Here is a 19879-nt window from a genome sequence, read left to right as displayed (position 1 = left end):
GTAAAAGTTTATATAAAATACATTTTAATGCTGGTGGTGACACATGCCTTTAACCCCAGCAGACGGAGGCAAAGGCAGGCAGATCTCTGAGTTCAAGGCCACCTTGGTCTATGGAGCCAGGAATCTGTATGTACAGAGAAACAGCCCCCAAAAAACCAAAATAAATAAATAATAAAAATACATTTAACAAACAAATCCCTGCTGCTCACCAACGAAAGCAAAGAGTTCACTGGTGACTTCAGCTAGCAGACTGTAAGTACAAGCAAGCAACTTGGATCCGACAGCCCAACATTGCACCACAACAAGTTTTCTGAGCCACTCACTCAATAATTGAACTTACTTTACTAAGACCAACATTGTGGTATTTCTTTTCCATTATCTTCTTCACTGGTTCCTCTTCCTTAAAGGTAATAAAACAGAACCCACGCCTCTTATTGGTCTTATTGTCCATGGGGAGCTCTATGGATTCCACCTGATAGCAGGGAAAAAAAAGACTTAGTATTCTAGCTTGTGCTCTATTAACACTAATAACAAATTTACAGAGGGTGGCAAAGAAAACACATTTCACTCAAGCTCTATTCTGCTGTCTCCCCATTTTTCTAATCTTTGGTGATTTATCAGTCTTTCTTTCTACCTAACTCAAAGATCACAAATACAGAGCCCCATAAGAACAAAAATGAGACAATAGCCATCTTAAAAGAAACAAGAGAGAATCTGCATCTGAGAAAAAGATGTGATAGAGTAACAGGACTACAAACTGGAGACAGTGGCTGCAGCAGCTCCACTTTTGCTTGCTCCTACAATCACATAGGAAAACCTAAATACCCAGGCTTTTATGTGTAGTACTTATGAATATTAGGCATTCCATTTTTAAGCCCTAACACAAAAGTATGTATTCTATTTGAATTGAGTAAGAGAAGTCAGCATGATGTCCTTGGAGACCAAGGCCACAAACATCTCAGCTTAGCTTTGATTATTAATTCATGAAAGGGACTGATAGTTCACTATTTCAGTACGTCTACAGTCTCACTAAATTGGCACTTATACATATTTAAATTGGTAAGTTACTACACTACTCTGTTCTTATTTACTATTCTTAAATGTTTCCTTTTTATATTTCAGGTAACTCAATCTTGACTTCCTCCTCATACTGCCTGTACTTTTCTTCCTTCTAAATGTTCTGAGTTAAGCATGCTGTACAACTCAGACACAATGGGTCATTCCTGTAGTTTATGTGGGACAGAGGCAGGAAGGTGTCTTAAATTAAGGAGTTCAAAGGGAATAAGAAAGAAGTTCAAGGACAGCCTAGGTTACCTAACAGACCCACTGCCCATGTGCCCAGTACTTTACATATGCACATGCTCAAAAAAAAAAAAAAAAAGTTCCCTAATCTTCAGATCTGCTCATTCAATTTCCTTATTACGAATTTTTGCAACTCTGAAAAACACAGTGGCCAAGTCCACTTAATGTACAATTACACATTAATTTTTGACATAAACTGGATCAAAACACACATACCTCACCAAAACCACCAAAATACTCTCTTATTTTCTCTTCTGGTGTATCTGGAGAAAGGCCACCAACAAAAATTTTTTTGACGGGCTCTTTTGTTTTCATGGCTTTGGCCCTTTTAGGATCAATGACTTTCCCATTCAATTTATGTTCTTTCTGATCCATGACCTAAGAAAATTAAGTTTTTCACTTTAATATGTAAAACTTAACTAATGTACAGAAATAAACTACTTCAGCTAATACAGACTAGTGCCCAAGTATAAAAGTCACTAAGAATGATGGAGGGGAAGTACCACACCAGTTGAATTGATTACTAACTAGGTAACCATCACCTTTAACTGATAAACAATGGTTGCTAATGACTTAAATTAAAAAGTTGATTGTTGTATAGATATCTGATTCAGAGACTTGAGTGAGACAAATTGCTTGTCTAACAAAAATGTAAAACAGGCACTTTCTGCCAACTTGTCATACTTTGTCTTTTTAATTAGACTTTTAAAATCCCCCACTACCTTCTTGAAAATGTCTGCTGGGACTGAACATAGACCATGTACTTATTACACCTCAGTCCTTTTTAAAATTACTTTTAATTTAGAAAGGCTGGCACATGGAAAGTATTCAGTAAATAATTCCCAAATCCACCTCTCCCTTCAAAACACAGGGTGTGTTAATGAACCTCCACTGTCCCAGCACATGGACAGTAGAGGACAGGAAATTCAAGTAATACAGTCTGGGTCCAATCCAAGACACATGCAACCTTGTTTCAAACAAGGAAAGAATGTAAGATATGTGTCTCATCTTTCTCATGAAAAGAATCCACAAGTAACATACAAGTTCACTCTATCAAATTCTCCATGTTTCATTAATCAGAATATATAACACACTACCTTATCTACACTCTCCGACTCTTTAAATAGCACAAAGCCAAAACCCCTTGATCGCCCTGTGATAGGATCTAACTTCAGAGTGCAGTCTACAACTTCACCAAATTTGGAAAAGTAGTCCTTCAGATCTTTCTTTGTAGTGTCCCAGCTAAGGCCTCCTATAAACATTTTCCTGTAAAGACAAAAAGCAGTATTAAAATGCTAAGAAGAAAATTAAACCTTGCCTTGTATTTACTCACATCAGTAACCCACCCTTTTCAAACTACATTTATTTAGTACAATAAAATATTATTCTTCCTACACAAACACGTATCAAAAAACACAATTGCTTAAAGTTCCACTTAACATTGCCCCTTCTGATCAACCACAATACTGAGCAAGAAGCTAATTGCTGGAATTTACATACATATGCATATATATACAAATATATGTATATATATATATGCATGCATGCCAAATAAAAGTATTAGTTTTTTAAAGGTAAAATCTTGGCTTCTAGATCTTAACAAATCTTCATTAACCATGTCAAGGGCTATGCTGCAGTCTCCAGTGTGGCAGCCCCCAGCACACTGTCTACGCTGAGATTGCTTTTCTACTTTTTAATAGTTCTCCCATCTGCAGAACTCTTAGAACATAAAATGGAAAAATGCTAAGTCCTCCAAACTGAACTAACCTTTTTCACTTCTGAGAGTCCTTAAAAAGAAACAAAGTAATCACGTAAACTGCATGGAGAATTACCCACTGAATCACGTCTCACTAACTTAGATGATTTATTTACTTACAGTAGAACCTCAGCTAACAAGTTATGAAATGCTTAGGCCTGTAAAATGGTAAGTGGAAAACACCCAAGAAAAGGCCATATAGAAGAACAAATTAAGTCCCAACATACAGTAAAATGCCAAAAAGCAGTTCTGGCAGCAGCTGTGATCCTTTCTACATCTGCTTGTTTTACCAGTAAGTTAACAGCAGTAATTATAAAAGCATATCTGTACCTTTTACCCTTTAAGAGTCAAACTGAAAACAGTAAGTTGTCAAAATTAGCCCTATAAGGCTAAAATTTTTCACTTCAGAGATAAAACCATGCTTGATCAAGATGTTCTCACCTTCATAACTTGGGAGGGGGGGTGTCATGAAAAGGGATGGGGAAGATAAGGCACCAGCTCTCAGCTCTGCAAACAGTAAACATCTCCCCACTTTAGACCTTTAACAGGCTGCCACTACAGCCCACTGGGCAGGAAGATGCTCATCAATCTCTTTATCTTCACCTCTAAGGCATCCAGTTAACTAAAGTGTTATCATCTTACCACAAGTTTGTTTGAATTAATGCTAATACCAATGCTAACTAAGTACAAATACACTTACTTCAGGTGACATTCAACTCTTTCCATTTAAAGTTAGGTTTTCAACCTGAACATATTACAGAGCAAGCCCCAATTTTCAAGACTCTTTCAAAGTGTCTAGTCCTAAAGTAAACTTATAATCACTTAGTAATGTTATAATCAAATGAATATAACCAAAGCCCATTATGTACTTTTAAATGTCTATTTATTGCCAATTCCATGAAAAATTTAAAACTTTTCAATACATGTTTCTTTCAACTCCTAATATATAACCCTATTTAATAACCACTGCTATACACACAGTATTTTTTACCTACAAGACCAGAATACAACTTTCATAAGTGAAAATTCATTACCAATATGCACCTTTCAAGGGGAGGCAGATGCTAGTTTTTAAAGACAAAGATATTAACTACAAAGCAATGGTCTCTTGCTTAGATACCGTTAAGTTCTACAACAGAAACAAATTCAGGTAAGTTTAACTACCTAGTAACCATTTCTGTTATTACGGAATTTCCACATAAATAACTGAATAATTTAGAATTATTTTGGTCTAACCAAACTTACGTCCTAATAAAAGACAGTGTATAGGGTAAACCTGAAAACCAAGAAAAGTCTAGTCCATTACCCAATTATCAGGACAGAATTTGTTTTTATTTCATGAAAGCAATGTATGGGGGGAAAGTCCTCAATTTAAAATTGTTATATATACTTCCGAATAAAAATAACAGAGGACTGCAGAGACGGCTCAGCAATTAAGAGCACTGGCTGCTCTTCCAGAGGACCCGGGTCCAATTCCCAGCACACACTTGACAAGCTCAGAGCTATCTCTAGCTCCAGTTCCAGGAGATCTGACACCCTCATGCAGAATATATACAGGCAAAACACAGCGCACGCTAAATAAACAAATCTTCAAAAAGAAATCACACACAGAATGAAGTGTCTACTATTTTCAAACCACATAACTGCTGTTCAGATAGGAAGTTAACTTTCTAAATACAAGATATGCATACCAAGTCACCAACAACTGACCCAGTGGCCTAATGGAAGTGCTCTCTTAATAACGAACAAAAACCTTCACACTCTTAATAGAGCTAAAACTGTTCACTGCAAACATTCTATAAACAAATCTCCTTTATCCAGAATATTAAATTTCTGGTCATCTTTTAACTTTTATACATTACATAGTATTACCTTTTTCTCCAAGTACTGTTTGTTTGTCCTCCCTAGTCCTGCAACTGTTTTCTACCTCCAACTATTTTAAATGGAATTTTTAAGACAATTTGTGACAAGGTCTTACACTACAACTCCAGCTAACTTCAAATTGGTGCCAATTCTCCAGCCTCCACCTCTAGTGGAGCTCCCACAATTGGCTCCAAGGAATGATAGTCGTCAACACAGCAGTCGTGATTTAACAGCCTGTGGACCTGCCATCTCTCTTAAGCTACCGTAGTATGTTCATTTTCTCTGAAGCAAGCTACTGATACATCAGGTGCATCTCACTTGCTTAGCTTTTAGAACACATTTTCTTTCAGTTTTGCCAGCAAGCAATTACTTGTTCTATAATGAATATTATCTCCCTTCCAAGCTACAAGTAAAGAGGCCAGGTAACATGTTTCCAAATCTTCTGTGAAATGTAACATCTTCTGAACTAAAGCTTAAAATTAGTATTTTGGTAGTACAATAACCAGAAAAGCCAATACATTGCAACAAACATTGTATTCTACCTTTACTAAATGGGAGTATGAAGTCCACCCTATTTTTATTCTGTAGGCACAAGTTTAACTATATAGTATGCAGCCTAGTGGGAGGATGTCTGCTAAACTTTATGGACAAATAGGCACCTATTGCAAACTCTCTAGAACACCATCATGAACTTCCTCTCATTCTGAGATGGCTTGAGATTAACACTAATTTGAACTACTTTATACAGTCATTATCTTGTTTAAAGCACAATACCTATTGTCTGTCCAATAGGGATGGAGCCTGAAGTCAAAGGTTTATTCTCAAATTGCTATTAACTCCTGCAGACATAAACACCTTTCAGTAAGGGGACAGAACTTTGAAGTTCCTAGGCAATTAATTTAAAACTATCAAGAGAACTGTCAAAGTAGCAACAAACTGTCTCCTAAAGCTATAATCTAAATTTAAAATGTGTTCCTTAGCTATTAGTGAACCAACAATCCCAATTAAAGAATTTACCCTACAAAGGTCATCTGTCCCCTCTACTCCTTTTAGGTCTCATGTAATCCTACCTGATGGTAAACTTGTAGCAAATCTTCCTGCTTCAGCCTCCCCAGTGCTGAGTATGGATATGCACCACCATGCCTGACTGACAAAGTTTAATTTCTTAATTCCACTTATAAACAAAGTATTTTAATAGCCCAAAGGAAATACAGACTCAATAATGTGTTTTCACAGTTACTGATGAGAAAGTCAGTGACGGGGCTGGAGAGATGGCTCAGTGGTTAAGAGCACTGCCTGCTCTTCCAGGTTGTGCTTTCAATTCCAGCAACCACATGGTGGCAACCATCCTTAATGAGATCTGGCGCCCTCTTCTGGCATGTGGGCATACATGGAGGCAGAATGTTGTATGCATAATAAATAAATAAATCTTAAAAAAAAAAAAAAAAAAGAAAGTTAGTGTCAGGGTTGGTGAGATTGGAGAGATGGCTCAGTGGTTAAGAGCACTGCCTGCTCTTCTAAAGGTCCTGAGTTCAATTCCCAGCAACCACATGGTGGCTCACAACCATCTGTAATGAGATTTGGTGCCCTCTTCTGGCCTGCAGGGATACATGAGGCAGAGTACTATATACGTAATAAATAAATAAATAAGATTAAATAAGATTTTAAAAAAAGTCAGGGTCAAGCATAGTTAAAAAACTTAGTATTGATGACTAACTACCCAAATGCTGATTCTGAGCTCTGCAGGGCCACTCAGAAATTTAGACTCCTTTGTGGAACATCTTATTGCTTTTTACTGCAAGGTTAGAGATTGGGGACCAACTGCCAATTTTTATATGTTAGTTCTGCCACCTACTAACTATACAGCCCTAAAGGAGGTTAAAATAATAATGGTCACCTGCAGTCAAGAATAAAAATTGCCTTAATTTAGAGGAATGTACTTTAATTCAAGAAAAGTTATTTTTAGAGGCAAAACACAATCTAAATAAAGTTTCTTGTCTTCATTTTCTTTTTTAATAATTTATTTACTTTTATTTCCTTTGCACTGGTATTTTGCCTGCACGTATGCTCTGTGTGAGGTTGTCAAATCTTGGAGTTACAGACAGTTGTGAACCGCCATGTGGGCGATGGGAATTGAACCTGGGTCCTCTGGAAGAGCAGCCAGTGCTCTTAACCTCTGAGTCAGCAGTCAGCTCTCCAACTCATTTGCTTTCATTTTCAAGTGAAGAGGCTTCATAAATTCTAACATTAAAGGGTAAACATCCAGGATAAAAGTTTTCCATAAGATCATGTATGTTCAGTGCTCAAGTTCTAAAATACCCTATAGAAGACTGAAATACCCTGAGGTTAAGAAATTACATCACTTTCCTTTAAGAAAAATTATGAGCCAGGTGGTGTTGTTGCACACCTTTAATCTCAAAACTCAGGGAGGCAGAGGCAGGCAGATGTCTGAATTTAAGGCCAGCCTAACCTACAGAGAGAGTTCCAGAATAGGCTCCACAACTATACAGAGAAACCCTGCCTCAAAAAACAAAATGAAACAAAAAATCCAGAAAGTATGTGTCTCTGTGTTCTGTGCATGTGACTGCAAGTACACCGGGAGCTGGAGTTAGAGGGAGCCGTGAACACCTGACTTGGTTGGATCCTCTGGTAGAATAAGCCTCTATAAATGTAGCTTCTAAAATCCTCTCAGTAACTCAACTCTACCCTCCATACATGCCAGTGCTTTTTTTAAGTAATTAAAAGCATAAGAAGCAATACCTAGCAAGCAGTGATGGCTGATAGAAAATGCCCTAACAATTCTAATTACGAAGGACTATAATCATAGCATTTAAGAAACTGAGGCAGGAGGATCAATAAACTGAACTATTATTTGACTCTGTCTTAAAAAAAATAACCATTAAAAAAACTCTCATCCTCTCCTTAGTACACAAAGCTAATTTTACCCAGACCATGGAGATCACTAGTTTAATACTGCAAACACAATAATATCTTATTTAAAGATGCTTTACCTATCAAGTCTTTTGCTCCCACTTTTGAGATAAAGCAATGCTTAAACCCCTAACAACTCATACCGGGTATAAGCCTGATCAACTGTAACTGCCCAGTCACTGGCACCCTTTAGAGTGGTGTTATTCAAGCACACTTATTTTACATAATTCTTCTGGTTATCTATCATTAAAGCTTAACTTTTAAAGCACTACATGATAAACTCCACAAGTCTCAGGAGCATGTATTAAAGAGCATTTTCTTTAGAAATTATGGATTTATTTTAAATGTACTCACTGGTTATTTTTTAACACTGGGGAACCACAACTTGGTAGGGAGTGACTTTACAATCTATATAAACTACCCTTGGAAACACCCTGACAAACCTTTAACAGTAACAAGACATATCTGATGTGGTTTACGGAACTTGAAAATTACTTTTAAACTATTTAAAACTGTACTAAAGTTAGCTAGTGAAGGAAACTTTATTTAATCAGTAAAACCTACATCCTAATATTATTTGCCCATTATTAAACAGGTAATTCCTCCTTAAGATTTCTATATTATGGTATTTTAAAGCAAAGTGTGAAAAAGTATCCTAGTATTCAAGACTGACACAGAGCAAACATTTCAAAGAATGATTTTAAATTCTTTTATATTAAATCTCATTACTCCAAAAGGAACCCACATCAACCATCATAAGAAAGATAACTAGACGGAAAACATCTTCCTAGCACTCAGGAGGCAGAGAGGAAGGTGGATCTATAGGAGTTCAAGGCCAGTTGGTCTATAAAGTGAGTTCCATGCCAGCAAGGGCTACATTGTAAGATCCTGTGTCAAAAAGAAAAAGAAAGGAGAACAGGCATAACATCTAAATTAAACACGACAGCTTTTAAAAAATAAACCTTAAAAGCTTAACCCAGTATCTCTACCACACTGTTCAACACTGTAAATAAACTTCCAACCTTATAAAGTAAACTTCCACTTACCCATGAGTTACAGACTGGTGTTTCCTTATTAACATGGAGGTTAAGGTTTGAGTTAACCAAGGCCACTACCTATTCATAATCTTAGAAGTTTTCTACTAGGTATTAATTTAGATAACACTAATGAAACAGAAATGGATGTTTACTTTTCTTAACCCAGGATTATAGGTAAGTTTTCCGACATCAAGCCAAATCACCAACCCCTACCATCTTTCAGAATCACATTACTTTCTAACGTAATGAAATCTGAAGCTCATTTCAAAGACATTTGTTTACTGGTGGCTTGTTCAGTGTATCTGCTGACACTTTCCTCTGTCTCTTAAGACTACAGTGGAGACAGAAGGTGGGTTTCCTAACTCATTATTTACTCATTCATTCATCATTTATTTTGATGGACAAATATAGATAAGTATTTCAGTACAGAACCCAATACTTAAAAGCTATCACTATGACTACTGAACAAATACGCCAATACAGTCTTCCCCCACCCTAAAATACTTAAGTACATAGCATGAACATACTATTTTCACACTCCAGAAACTAAAATATGCTTACCTTTACTCCACAGGAGTAAATCACTGGCAGTAGCAACTATTAGAGCAATGGATAAATACACACAAGACATGAAAGTAGGCTGTGTAGTCAGTCTTCCTATGGTGAGCATTGTTTCCAGCAAATAGATCAGAAAACCAAGTAAAAACGTGTTCTATTACCTGAGACCACACTGTTGGAAGTAACAGAAACAAAGCCCAGGCCTTCTGAGTCAGTTTGGTGTCCTATCTACTATAACCCCAAAGCACAGCTACATCAAATCAAACAACTAACCAGTTCTGCATCACTCCATTCGCTAACATGCACATTCGAAGCATACAGCCCTAAGTGAAATGGGAGAGTCATTCTGTTTGTTTTCTTATGTTCTCAGGGATGGCCTCTAACATCACCTAAAGCTAAAGATGATCAGTTATTTATCTTTCCTGGTGGCTTTAAGTCACTGCAAAATGGACTGTGAGGGACATACATACACAATCTACCAATCTAACTACAGACGTACATATGAGATGTCTTCTATACCTCAGACTACCCAGGCTAAATTACTGAGACTACATATGCATTTATACAAGGTGTCACTTCAGCTCAAGAACTGCCTCAAGCATTTGCCTGGGAGGCTGAGTGTGAGGAGTCTGGTAATTTCTAGACCGGCCTGGGCTAAAAAGTGAGATCCTGCCTTAAAAAAACAACGGACTGAAATTGTAAATGGCAATCCAGTCTAATCCCAGGCCTGTATATTCCATGTCTCTCTTAACAGATGACGAATGAGCCTACTACTCCTAGATGGGAGCATGGTTCAGGAACAGAACATTCGCCCACACAGTTCCATCTCCATTATGGACGAGGAAAACATTAAATGTGGCTCCCCTAAATTTGGAGCTTCAGTTTCTACAATTTTACCCCTGCAAAGGTTCCAAAGCGAGTAAACACGGAGACCCACCTACTTACAGTACAGGCCTGTAAATCCAATCTTACTAAATCAAAAGGCCAGTAAATTTGGCATGAGACGAATCTAAAAGTATTGGTTTTTCAAACAATGTTCAAACTGTCCCAGAAACACTGGGGTTTGTAATATATCCTCCAACATTTCAAACAAAAACATGTGGGAGTCCCTTCTCAAAAAGGAGAGAACTAAGGATCTCTAAGAAGAATCCCACTCAAGCTCTCACACTAGTGGTTACAATACCGTGACACCGTCCTGACCCTCTTATACTGACAACTCAGTCAAACTGTTCTATTTTTCATTCAACCCCACCTCCAATGTATCTAATCTGGTAACATTGTTTATATAGTATTCCAGGTTCCCAACAGTCTTTACATTTTGAAAACTGTCCCCATAGCTTACAACATGGCATGCACATGCACATTTCCCCAGACACCACCTACCCCCCCAAAGAACTGAGACACTGCAGAGTGATTTTACACACCGATCTTAAAGTTGCAGATATTAAAGTGGCTAACAAGATAGCTCAGCAGGTAAAGGCACTTGCTGCTGTGTCTGAGACCAGAGTTCAATCCCCAGGACCCACATTACAGAATGAGGACAGACTCTCACCAGTTTCCTTTGATTTCCACATAAGCACTGATAAACAAATCTAACATCAAAAACAATTTTAAAGGTGAACTCAGTTGGCCATTTTACTATGGTAATGAACCACTGTTGCCAAATCCCATTAATTGTGAAATAAGGATACTCTTCTAAAAATAACTATTCATTCTCATATGCAAAAGAATTAACCACACCAAATAATGAATTCATCTTTAAAAATATTTTAGGAGGAAAAGCAGGAACAGTGAATGGCATTTACCTACAGCCCCTACCACTTGAGATGGAGACATGAATACTAGGTAAAGGCCAGTCTAGGCACGTAGACCATGTCTCAAAAAGAGTACTTCAGGACAAAAATCTCATTTTAACAGGAACTGCACACGGAAGTGTTTAAGAAATGAACTTTACATGATTTTTAGCCTACTAACCAGTCTCATCTTCACTATAGCAACTACTATTTATATAATTATATAAACTGGTGAGGAAGACAGAGAAACAGGGTATATACACACGGGCACCAAAAAAAGTAATGTTTAAGCATCTTCATTGTTTTGTTCAGAAAGTTTAGCATCTGCAACAAAATGGAGTTGGATAAATGTACAATTATCAAGTCAACTTAGAGAAAGAAAAGAGGGAGGGGTGAAGAGGATAGAAGGGGAAACCTAGCCACATAGGGGCAACACACCTCTGGTCCAAGAGACTTGTGAGGTGATGAAACGAGCCTCCTAAGCCTGGGCAACAAAGTGAGACTGTCTCCAGAATAAGGGTTGGAGGGTAAGAATGCCTTCGAAGTGTGAAAATGTAAAACTGTTTCTGAAAAACCTACCACCTAAAGTCTGCCAGTGGAGAACTGGCCATCCCCTGAAACACTCTGTAACACTGACAGAGGTTACCCAACTTTCTCCAAATGACCACAGAAAGCTTTACACTTATTTGCTACTCAACAAAGAAGCAAAGATAAGTCTTTTAACAGTGAAAACAATGACCTTCAAATCTAAAGATCAATACAATACAACTTACTATACACAATTAACAATTGCATAAGGTTCAAAGAGAAGACGAATGTAGTTAAATTTTAATTTGACATTATTACCTAGTTAACTATGCCCAGCAGGCACCAAAATATAAGGTTCATCCAAACATCATTATTTACTATGTCTCATTCAGACCCCACCCAGTCTTTTTGCACGTTAGTCTACTTTACCTCCAGCTTAAAACTGGACAATGAGTAGGTGAGAGTAGTTAAAAAATAAACCCCATTTAAAATTTAAGTATTTCCAAAATAATAGACATGGTCTGTAAAGACAGACATAAGGCAGTGTATTGGCTTTTTAATCTCCAATGGTGAGAGACACAGCCCAAGAAAATTAAAATATGAGCCTGAGGGCAGAGACTGACATTTTAGGAGGGAGAAGTGGGATAAAAAGAATACTCAACCTACCAGCCTCCAAAGGGAAGTCATGCAAATGTGAACACATGTCAACCAACTGTAATTAACATTCCAGCCAAATCACACTGAAAATAAAAAATCTGGTAAGAGCTGTAGTGGGAAAGCCACATTTAGCCCACCTATGTATAGTACAATCAATGCTTAAAGTGTTTATATTGCTGGTGAAGATAGAGGACTCTGCATAAAGCACAGTAATATACTTAAGGAACTGTCTATTTGACAGACTACTTCAGTATAACATGCAAGACATTTCAACACACAATATTTTTATCAAGTAACCTTTATATTTAGCTTTAAGCTTAGAATTTAAACAAAAAATATTTCAACCTAATAAAAACTAAATGAAGTACAGTAACTTTTCTGCTTGCCCATATTTAAAAGAAAAATTACTAATTACATTTAGTTTAGGTTGGCCAAATTGTCATGCATTACCACAAACCATATACCACGCAATGGCATCAATTTTGCCCACAGATTACTTAGGATATCTAGAAAGTCTTTATAGCCCAGGCACAAGATTCATCCTAGCGTATTAATGTCTAAAAATCTCCTGGGACTCAGTGGGCAACTAAATTATAGAGCCTCTGCATGTTATGACTACTGAAATCTTTATAAGACAGAAATAAAATTTAAAAGTTTTACCATTCTTCCCGCTGTGCCGTCGCTGCTTCAGTGTGTCGTGGGGAGGAGTTTGAATGGCTAGGGAATTAACAACCGGTACAGCAACCAATCAAAATTCTAGTTTTAGTTTTTGACATTGTTAGGGTTAAAAACTAATTCATTTATACGTCAGTTCAACAAAAAATAACTACAAAGACAGCTAGCTACTTTGTAACTTTCAAAACTCAGGGGTAATAGAAAGCCTGCCCCAGTTACACAATTAACCATTTTGGTGCCTCTGTCCAAAGAACAGAATTCAGAAAGCAAAACCCAAAATGTTAAAAACTTAATTCTTCAAATAATTAACAGTTATTCCTTTTCTAAAACTAAGCCACATTACCATTCAAGATTAGTTGTTTAAATTCACTTCCCCTCCCACCAATTCCCCACTAAAGCCAGTACAACCAGTAGCTGACTGAACAGTGTCAGTCTTGACTGAGATTTTTTAAAACTATATTCCAAGTACTTCTCTGCTGCCCCAACATCCCTACAAATCTTAAACTCTTAACCACTAAAGGAAACCATGTTTTCTAATACCAGGCTTAAATGACATTTTTTTTTACTTCCCACCGAAACTTTTTCTTTATATAGTGTAAAAAAATTGCATACGCACAGCCCCATTATTAAAAAAAGTATCGAAACGGTAACTCAAGCTCAGCAATCTGTAATGGGAACATGAAAACTAAGGACCCGGATCCATCCCACCTTCCTAACCTCCTGTATGATACTAAGCTCCCAAAAAACTGCATTTTAACATATTAAAAGCAGCTTTTGGTGGCAATACAAGTTACTTCAATTAGAGAAAGCAGATTAGCACTGAAAAAATCCTGAAAAATTAACCCATTGAACAACACAGAATTTATTGTATTTTTAAAGGGCGAGTGGGCTTCTTTCAACAATAGTAAGAGGGCGAGACTGAGAAGAAACCAAAACAGGCTCCTGGGCACTGAAAAGGCGGGAGAGAAATTTTTAAGTTGCACAGAGTAAGTAAGGAAAGACTACGATCTGTACAAATAGGCAACCCTGAAGGCGCGAAAAGGGTGCACAGCAGAGTAACTTGGCAGAATGGGGGAAGGGCAACCGCAGGCAGGAGGTAGAAGAGCCCCAGTCAAGTGCAGTCCCCATCGACCACAAGGACTTAAATGGAGCCCGAGGAGCCAGACCAACGCGCCATCAGGAAGGAGACCGGGGGCATCGGCAGGCCCAGTCTGTCTACAGCACAAATGCAGGGCCTGGTGTGAGCGTGCCGTGGGGTCGGCGTACAGTGGACAGAACGAACGCGTCCTAAGGCGAAACTTATTTAAAATGCTAAAAACCACTGGCCTGAAGCCGACGCGGGAGAAAGAGAGGTGGACAGCCTACACCTTCCTGAAAGCAAGAGCGGATAAATAATCGCGCCGTCTCGGGGTGGTGGACAAGCACCCACCCAACCTTGGAAAGCCTAGTAAAAAGCATTCTGTGCGTTTGCATTTTTAAGCCTATGAGGTTAGAAATCCGGGAGAGATGGCGGGGGGTGGGGGGGTAGCTCCGTCAGGCGGGAAAAAATCCTGGCGGCTAAATCGGTGGGAGGAGACCCGTGGCGAGGGAGGAAAGAGGGCGGGCCGCGGAGTAGCATGGTGACGGCAAAAGGTGGAAACGTGTGTGATGGGGGAGGGGGCGAGCAGGCAGGGAAGGAGGAAATGCAGGCCCCGGGGAGCCCGAGGTACAAGCGGGGCGGCCGGGCGGGCGAGCAGGCCGGAGCACTCGGGCCTGCGGGCGGGCGGGCGCGGGAGCGAGGCCTAATGGCGGGGAGGGGGGAGGGGGCCTGGCGAGCGGCTGCCCGGGGCCGCCCCTTACTCACCCTTCATCCTCCTCGTTCTTACTGGCGTCGATCTTCGCCCCCTCGGCCTCGGCGCTGCCTCCCTCGGTGCCTCCGGCCGCGGAGCCGCCGCCGCTCCCGCTTCCCGCCGCCGCTGCCCCCGGCGCCGCCGCCGCCGCCACCATGGCTCCCTCCTGCTCGCCCGCCGAGCCGCCTACCGCCGCCGTGGCCGCCGCCGCCGCCCCGTCCCCTCCGAACTGCTCCTCCGACATAGCGCTGCTGCCGCCGCCGCCGAGACGACACCCGCCGCCGCCGCCGCGAACCGAAACTAGCAGCAAAGTGATCCCCGCCGCCGCCGCCGCCGCGCGTCCGCTCTACCTCGCGAGGCACACAAGACAAGGCGCGCGCGTGGCTGCAAGGGCTCCGGCGCCTCGTCCCCGGCCTGCCCCCCTCGACTCCCGCTCTCGCGCGGCGCGCACTCGCACGCTTCCCCCGTCGGCCGCGCTGGAAAACGATGAAGGCGCAGCGGCGGCCACTCTCGCCTCCTCCTCGCTTTAATGGCGCCGCCGCGGACCACCTAAAATGGCCGACGGAAGAACGGCGCGTCCCGGTCACGTGACGCCGGAGCGCGCCCTTCGCGCCTCCTCCGCCCCTTCCACCGCGAGTCCCCACCCACCAGCCGCCCCCTCCCCTCGCGGGCCCGCCCCTCTCGTTCCCTTCCCCGCTCGCTCTCACGCTCCTCCGGCGCGCCGCGCGGTCCTTTAAAGGGAACCGGAAGTGGCGCGCCGGAGAGGGGCGCGCGGCTACCATCGAGAACAAGGAGCGCTGGTTCGGGGCGGCGGCTAGAGAGACCCCCGCGTCCCTTGTGGCCCGCCCATCCGTGGATTCCTGGAGTCTCTCGTTCCTCGGCCGCGGCTGGCCCGGGCGGCCGGCCGGGAGGGGTGTGGCTCAGCCACCTCCCCGCGGTGGTTCCGGCCTCGGCGGCTGCGGGCCCAGTAACCTGCGTGGGGCGGTGGCCACTCGTATGCCCTGCTCGCCGTGCTCCTCCGCCCGTCGTCCCCGCCTGCTCCGGGTGACATTGAGGTTCCGCCGGCTGCTGGCTTAAGGCCGCTGGCGGCCGAAGCTGCTTTTTCGCAGAATTCCTTTCCAGCTCTTAACGCTTTACTTCCGTTACTAGAAGAGCCGAAAGCCGGCCACGATTCTTTGAAGTTCCTAGGGGTTGGGAAGTGTGTTAAAGGCGACGCCGGGGTTCGTATTTTTAATGAGTTCCAGTCTTTGTATTAAGTAGGATATATAAATGTCATGAATCATCTTTACAAGATTTCTAAGTTTGCGGTGTTGAGGTGGCGATTTTATAAAAAGGAAAATAAAACACTGTTAGGCGTGTGGTTCAGGATTTAAAAATCATTCGTTAAGAAACCTCGTAGAATTCCTTATTCAGGAGTTGGGCTTCACAGTTTCCTGCAAGAGTCTTAGCAAAAAATGGGATTACTATATACCTTTCTGACCTCAACCACTTGACTGCCTACTAAGTGTCCAGACTGGGCTTCCCAAAACTCAGGAGAAAGAAGAAGGATGGATTGTTGAGGCCAACCTGGAATTACGCCTTTGCAAAACACTTCAAAAACATTGAAGTAAATGCTTCCCATGGGGTACTTAATCAATTTATAGTTACTATACATAATCAGAATATCCCAAAGAGGAAAACAAAAGGTTTATTACCATCAGAATGTGTGTTACAAAATTATTCAAATAAGAGTCAATTTGTGGAAATACCTTTAAAATACAATCTTATATAACTTTAAAGCAGATTACAGGATGGCAATGTCAAGACTGTTAAGAAGTAGAAGTGATTCCACGTTTGTCTCCACTTTCCAAATATTAGCCAAATAGATGGCTTTGTACTCAGGTGAAATATTGCAGATTGGTGGCAAATGGGATGAATGCGAAGATTTTTATTTTTTAGTTTTTGGCTTCAAGAGAATTATTCCTTGGATTCAAATGACAGGCCTACTTCTTAAAAACACTGACTGTGGCGGTTTGAATGAGAACAGCCCCCATAGGTTCATATATTTGAATGCTTAGTCCCCAAGGGGTGGAACTGTTTGGGAAGGATTAGAAGGTGTGAGTTTATTGGAGATGTGCCCTTGGGAGTTTGGGATTACAAAAGGCCACACTAGACCTGGTATCTATGTCTACTTGCTGCCTGTGGATCAGGTCGTAAAGTTCTCAGCTTTTTTTCCAGTGCCACACCTGTCTACTTTCCACCTTGACGACCTTGCACTAATCCTCCAAAATTTTAAACAAGCACCTAATTAATCATGGTGTCTCCTTAGCAGTAGCTAAGATACCGACTTTCCCAGAAAGTCCGTTTTAATTCACAGGCAGCCCTGTAGTTTCTGGAATTTGAGTGAAACTCAGAATTCCTCCTATTATGGCCCAAATGTCTGCCTTGTTTTGTTTTCTTCCCCCCCCCCCACCCCCAGGCAGAGTCTCTAACCGGGGCTAACCTACGGTAGCCTCATACTATGGCCCATATTCCTGCTTCAGCTTCAGGAATGCTGGGACTGCAGAGATGAGCCACCCGGGCTCTGGCTACCTCCTGTGCCATTTCCTCCAACCTGAACTTCTTTTCCGACTGCATAACTTCAGTCCTATCTGCCTGGTGAGACATCCATCCTTCAAAATCCGAATCAATGTCATTGTGTCTGAGGCAGTTTCACAGTGACACCCCACCAAGGTTGACCCCCTTCACATGGCCCGTTATCCTTTATTTCTGTTATTCTTAATTACACTCATCTAGACACCATTGGTTTCTGGAGAACAAAAATAACATTTCCTATTGTGGTTTAAAAGAATGCCTCCCAAAGGGAGTGGCATTTTTAGGAGGTGTAGCCTTGTTGGAGCAAATGCATCACTATGAGGGCAGGCTTTGAGGTCTCTTTTGCTCAAGCTTCCTGGAGTGTGATGCGCAGTCCACTTCTTGTTGCTTTCTGATCAAGCTGTAGCCAGGCACCATGTATGCCTGAACACTGTCATGATGACAATGGACTGAACTGTAAGCTGCCACCCAAATTAGATGTTTTCCTTTATAAGAGTTGCTATGGTTATGGTGTCTCTTCACAGCAATAGAAACCCTAAGATATCTATGTATCCCAATTTTGTCTTTCACAGATATAGAAATAGATACTATATAAAAATGGAAATTAAGGCTCAGTGGTTAAGAGCACTGACTGCTCTTCAAGAGGACCTGGGTTCAATTCCCAGGACCCACATGGCAGCTCACAACTGTCTGAAGATCCAGTTGCAGGGGATCTGACACCTTAACACCAATGCACATAAAATAAAGTTAAATTTATTTAAAGATGGAAATTATATAACAAATACTGTATTGACATAGTAATTACCCGTTGAATTTTTTTTTTCCCAAGACAGTTTTTCTGTGTAGCTCTGGCTGTCCTGCAATCTCTCTGTAGAACAGGCTGGCCTCAAACTTACAGAGAGCCAGCTGCCTCAGAGAGCCAGCTGCCTCAGCTACCAAGTACTAGGATTAAATGTGTTTGCCAACACTGCCAAGCTGCCCATTTAATTTTTTTTTTTTTTGTTCTTTGAGGCAGGGTTTCTCTGTAGCTTTTGAGTCTGTCCTGGAACTAACTGTTGTAGACCAGGCTGGCCTCGAACTCACAGAGATCTGCCTCCCAATCCTTTAATCTGGGATTAAAGGTGTGTGCCACCGCTACCTGGCTCCATTTAATTTTTAAATGATCAAAATACAAGTTACATCCAATTGACGAGATTTGAGGTCCTTCAGACAAACCACATTTTTTTATCCTTGGGATTTCAAATGGTCCTCTCCTTATCTCACTTCATCATTGGCATAAATGCACCTGGGAATTTCTTGATGCATGAACTTTCTTAAGGAGAAAAGGAGGTATTTTTTAATTTCTTACTCATTCACAAGTAAGAATGTAATGCTCAAGTGGCTGGAGATGCTATATTTGATTTTCCCAAACCACTGGAAAGGAAGCACCAGCTCCTCTCTGTGATACATGGTTTGGTGTAATGAGAAGAGACTTGAGGGAGACAAATGCACCTTAAATCAGTGGTTCCTAACCTTCCTGTGCAGTGACCCTTTAACAGAGTTCCTCACGTTATGGTGACCCCAACAGTAACATTTTTGTTGCCACTTCCTAACTGTAAATTTGTTACTATTTTGCATCAAAATGTAGATATCTGTATTTTCCTTCTACACATTCTCTTCATTACTCTTTCAAATTTATGGTCTTTTAAAAATTGTTGGTGTGTGTGTGTTTGTGTGTTTGTGTGTGTGTGTAAAATGTATTCCCAAATAAATAAATACATCCTGTTCAGTCTGTATACTGTTGCTTGTATGTATGTTTTCAAGGCTAGACATTTCATGTTGGATGACCAATTAGTGTGCTCTTCCCTGTGGAAGACTCTTTTTCCTGATGTTAGCATTTCTTAGTCACCTTTGCTCATATTTTATGTATGAGTTGTTGTCTGCAGGTGTATCTGCACACCACCTGTGTGTCAGATCCTTAAGGACTGAAGTCACAGAAGGTTGTAAGCTGCTTTGTGAGTGCTAGGAACCAAACCAGGTCCTCTGCAGGAGCAGCGTGTGCTCTTCAGTGCTGAGCCTTCTTTCCAGACCCAAAGGGGTCATGGCCCACAGGTTGAGAACCACTGCCCGGAAGTAAGTGGGGGAAACACCAAACACTAAGCTTAGGACATGTTGTCAAGGCAGAAGGGTTTGGCTGAGGTAGGAGTGTGCTTGATGCTTAAGTGAACAGTGGAGGCCAGTGTGGCTGAAGAGAAGGGAGGGAAGAAGGTGCAGTGATTCATACCTCGGAGTGATTCAGGAATGAGGTCACCCAGAGCCTTGTAAGCTTCTCTTTCATTTTTAAAGTTATGAGAAAAGTGAAGGGTTTTGAGCAAATGAAAGATGTGAACTTTCTTA

General features: G+C 41.1%; 1 protein-coding gene across 7 annotated transcripts in view; it reads right to left on the bottom strand.

Moving 5' to 3' along the window:
- Positions 1–15488, bottom strand: part of Hnrnpd (heterogeneous nuclear ribonucleoprotein D) — an 18803-nt gene extending 3315 nt beyond the window's left edge. For 2 of the 7 annotated variants that reach the window (XR_005284306.1, XM_038319404.1), the window contains exons 1-5: positions 14944–15488; positions 13086–13142; positions 2400–2568; positions 1519–1680; positions 341–472 (exon numbers count right to left, since the gene is read on the bottom strand). Coding sequence is in view for 6 of the 7 variants with exons in the window: in XM_038319404.1 (XP_038175332.1) it covers positions 341–472; positions 1519–1680; positions 2400–2568; positions 13086–13142; positions 14944–15173 (750 nt within the window). In the remaining variant the exon portion in view is untranslated. The remainder of the gene's footprint in view (positions 1–340; positions 473–1518; positions 1681–2399; positions 2569–13085; positions 13143–14943) is intronic. The other 5 variants (XM_038319403.1, XM_038319417.1, XM_038319412.1 and 2 more) reach the window with 4 other exon arrangements.
- Positions 15489–19879: the final 4391 nt, after the last annotated feature.

This window comes from Arvicola amphibius, chromosome 1 (genome assembly GCF_903992535.2).
Source record: "Arvicola amphibius chromosome 1, mArvAmp1.2, whole genome shotgun sequence".
Lineage (NCBI taxonomy): Eukaryota > Metazoa > Chordata > Mammalia > Rodentia > Cricetidae > Arvicola > Arvicola amphibius.
The sequence above is the reverse complement of the archived record's forward strand: the minus strand, read 5'-3'. Positions and strand labels throughout refer to the sequence as shown.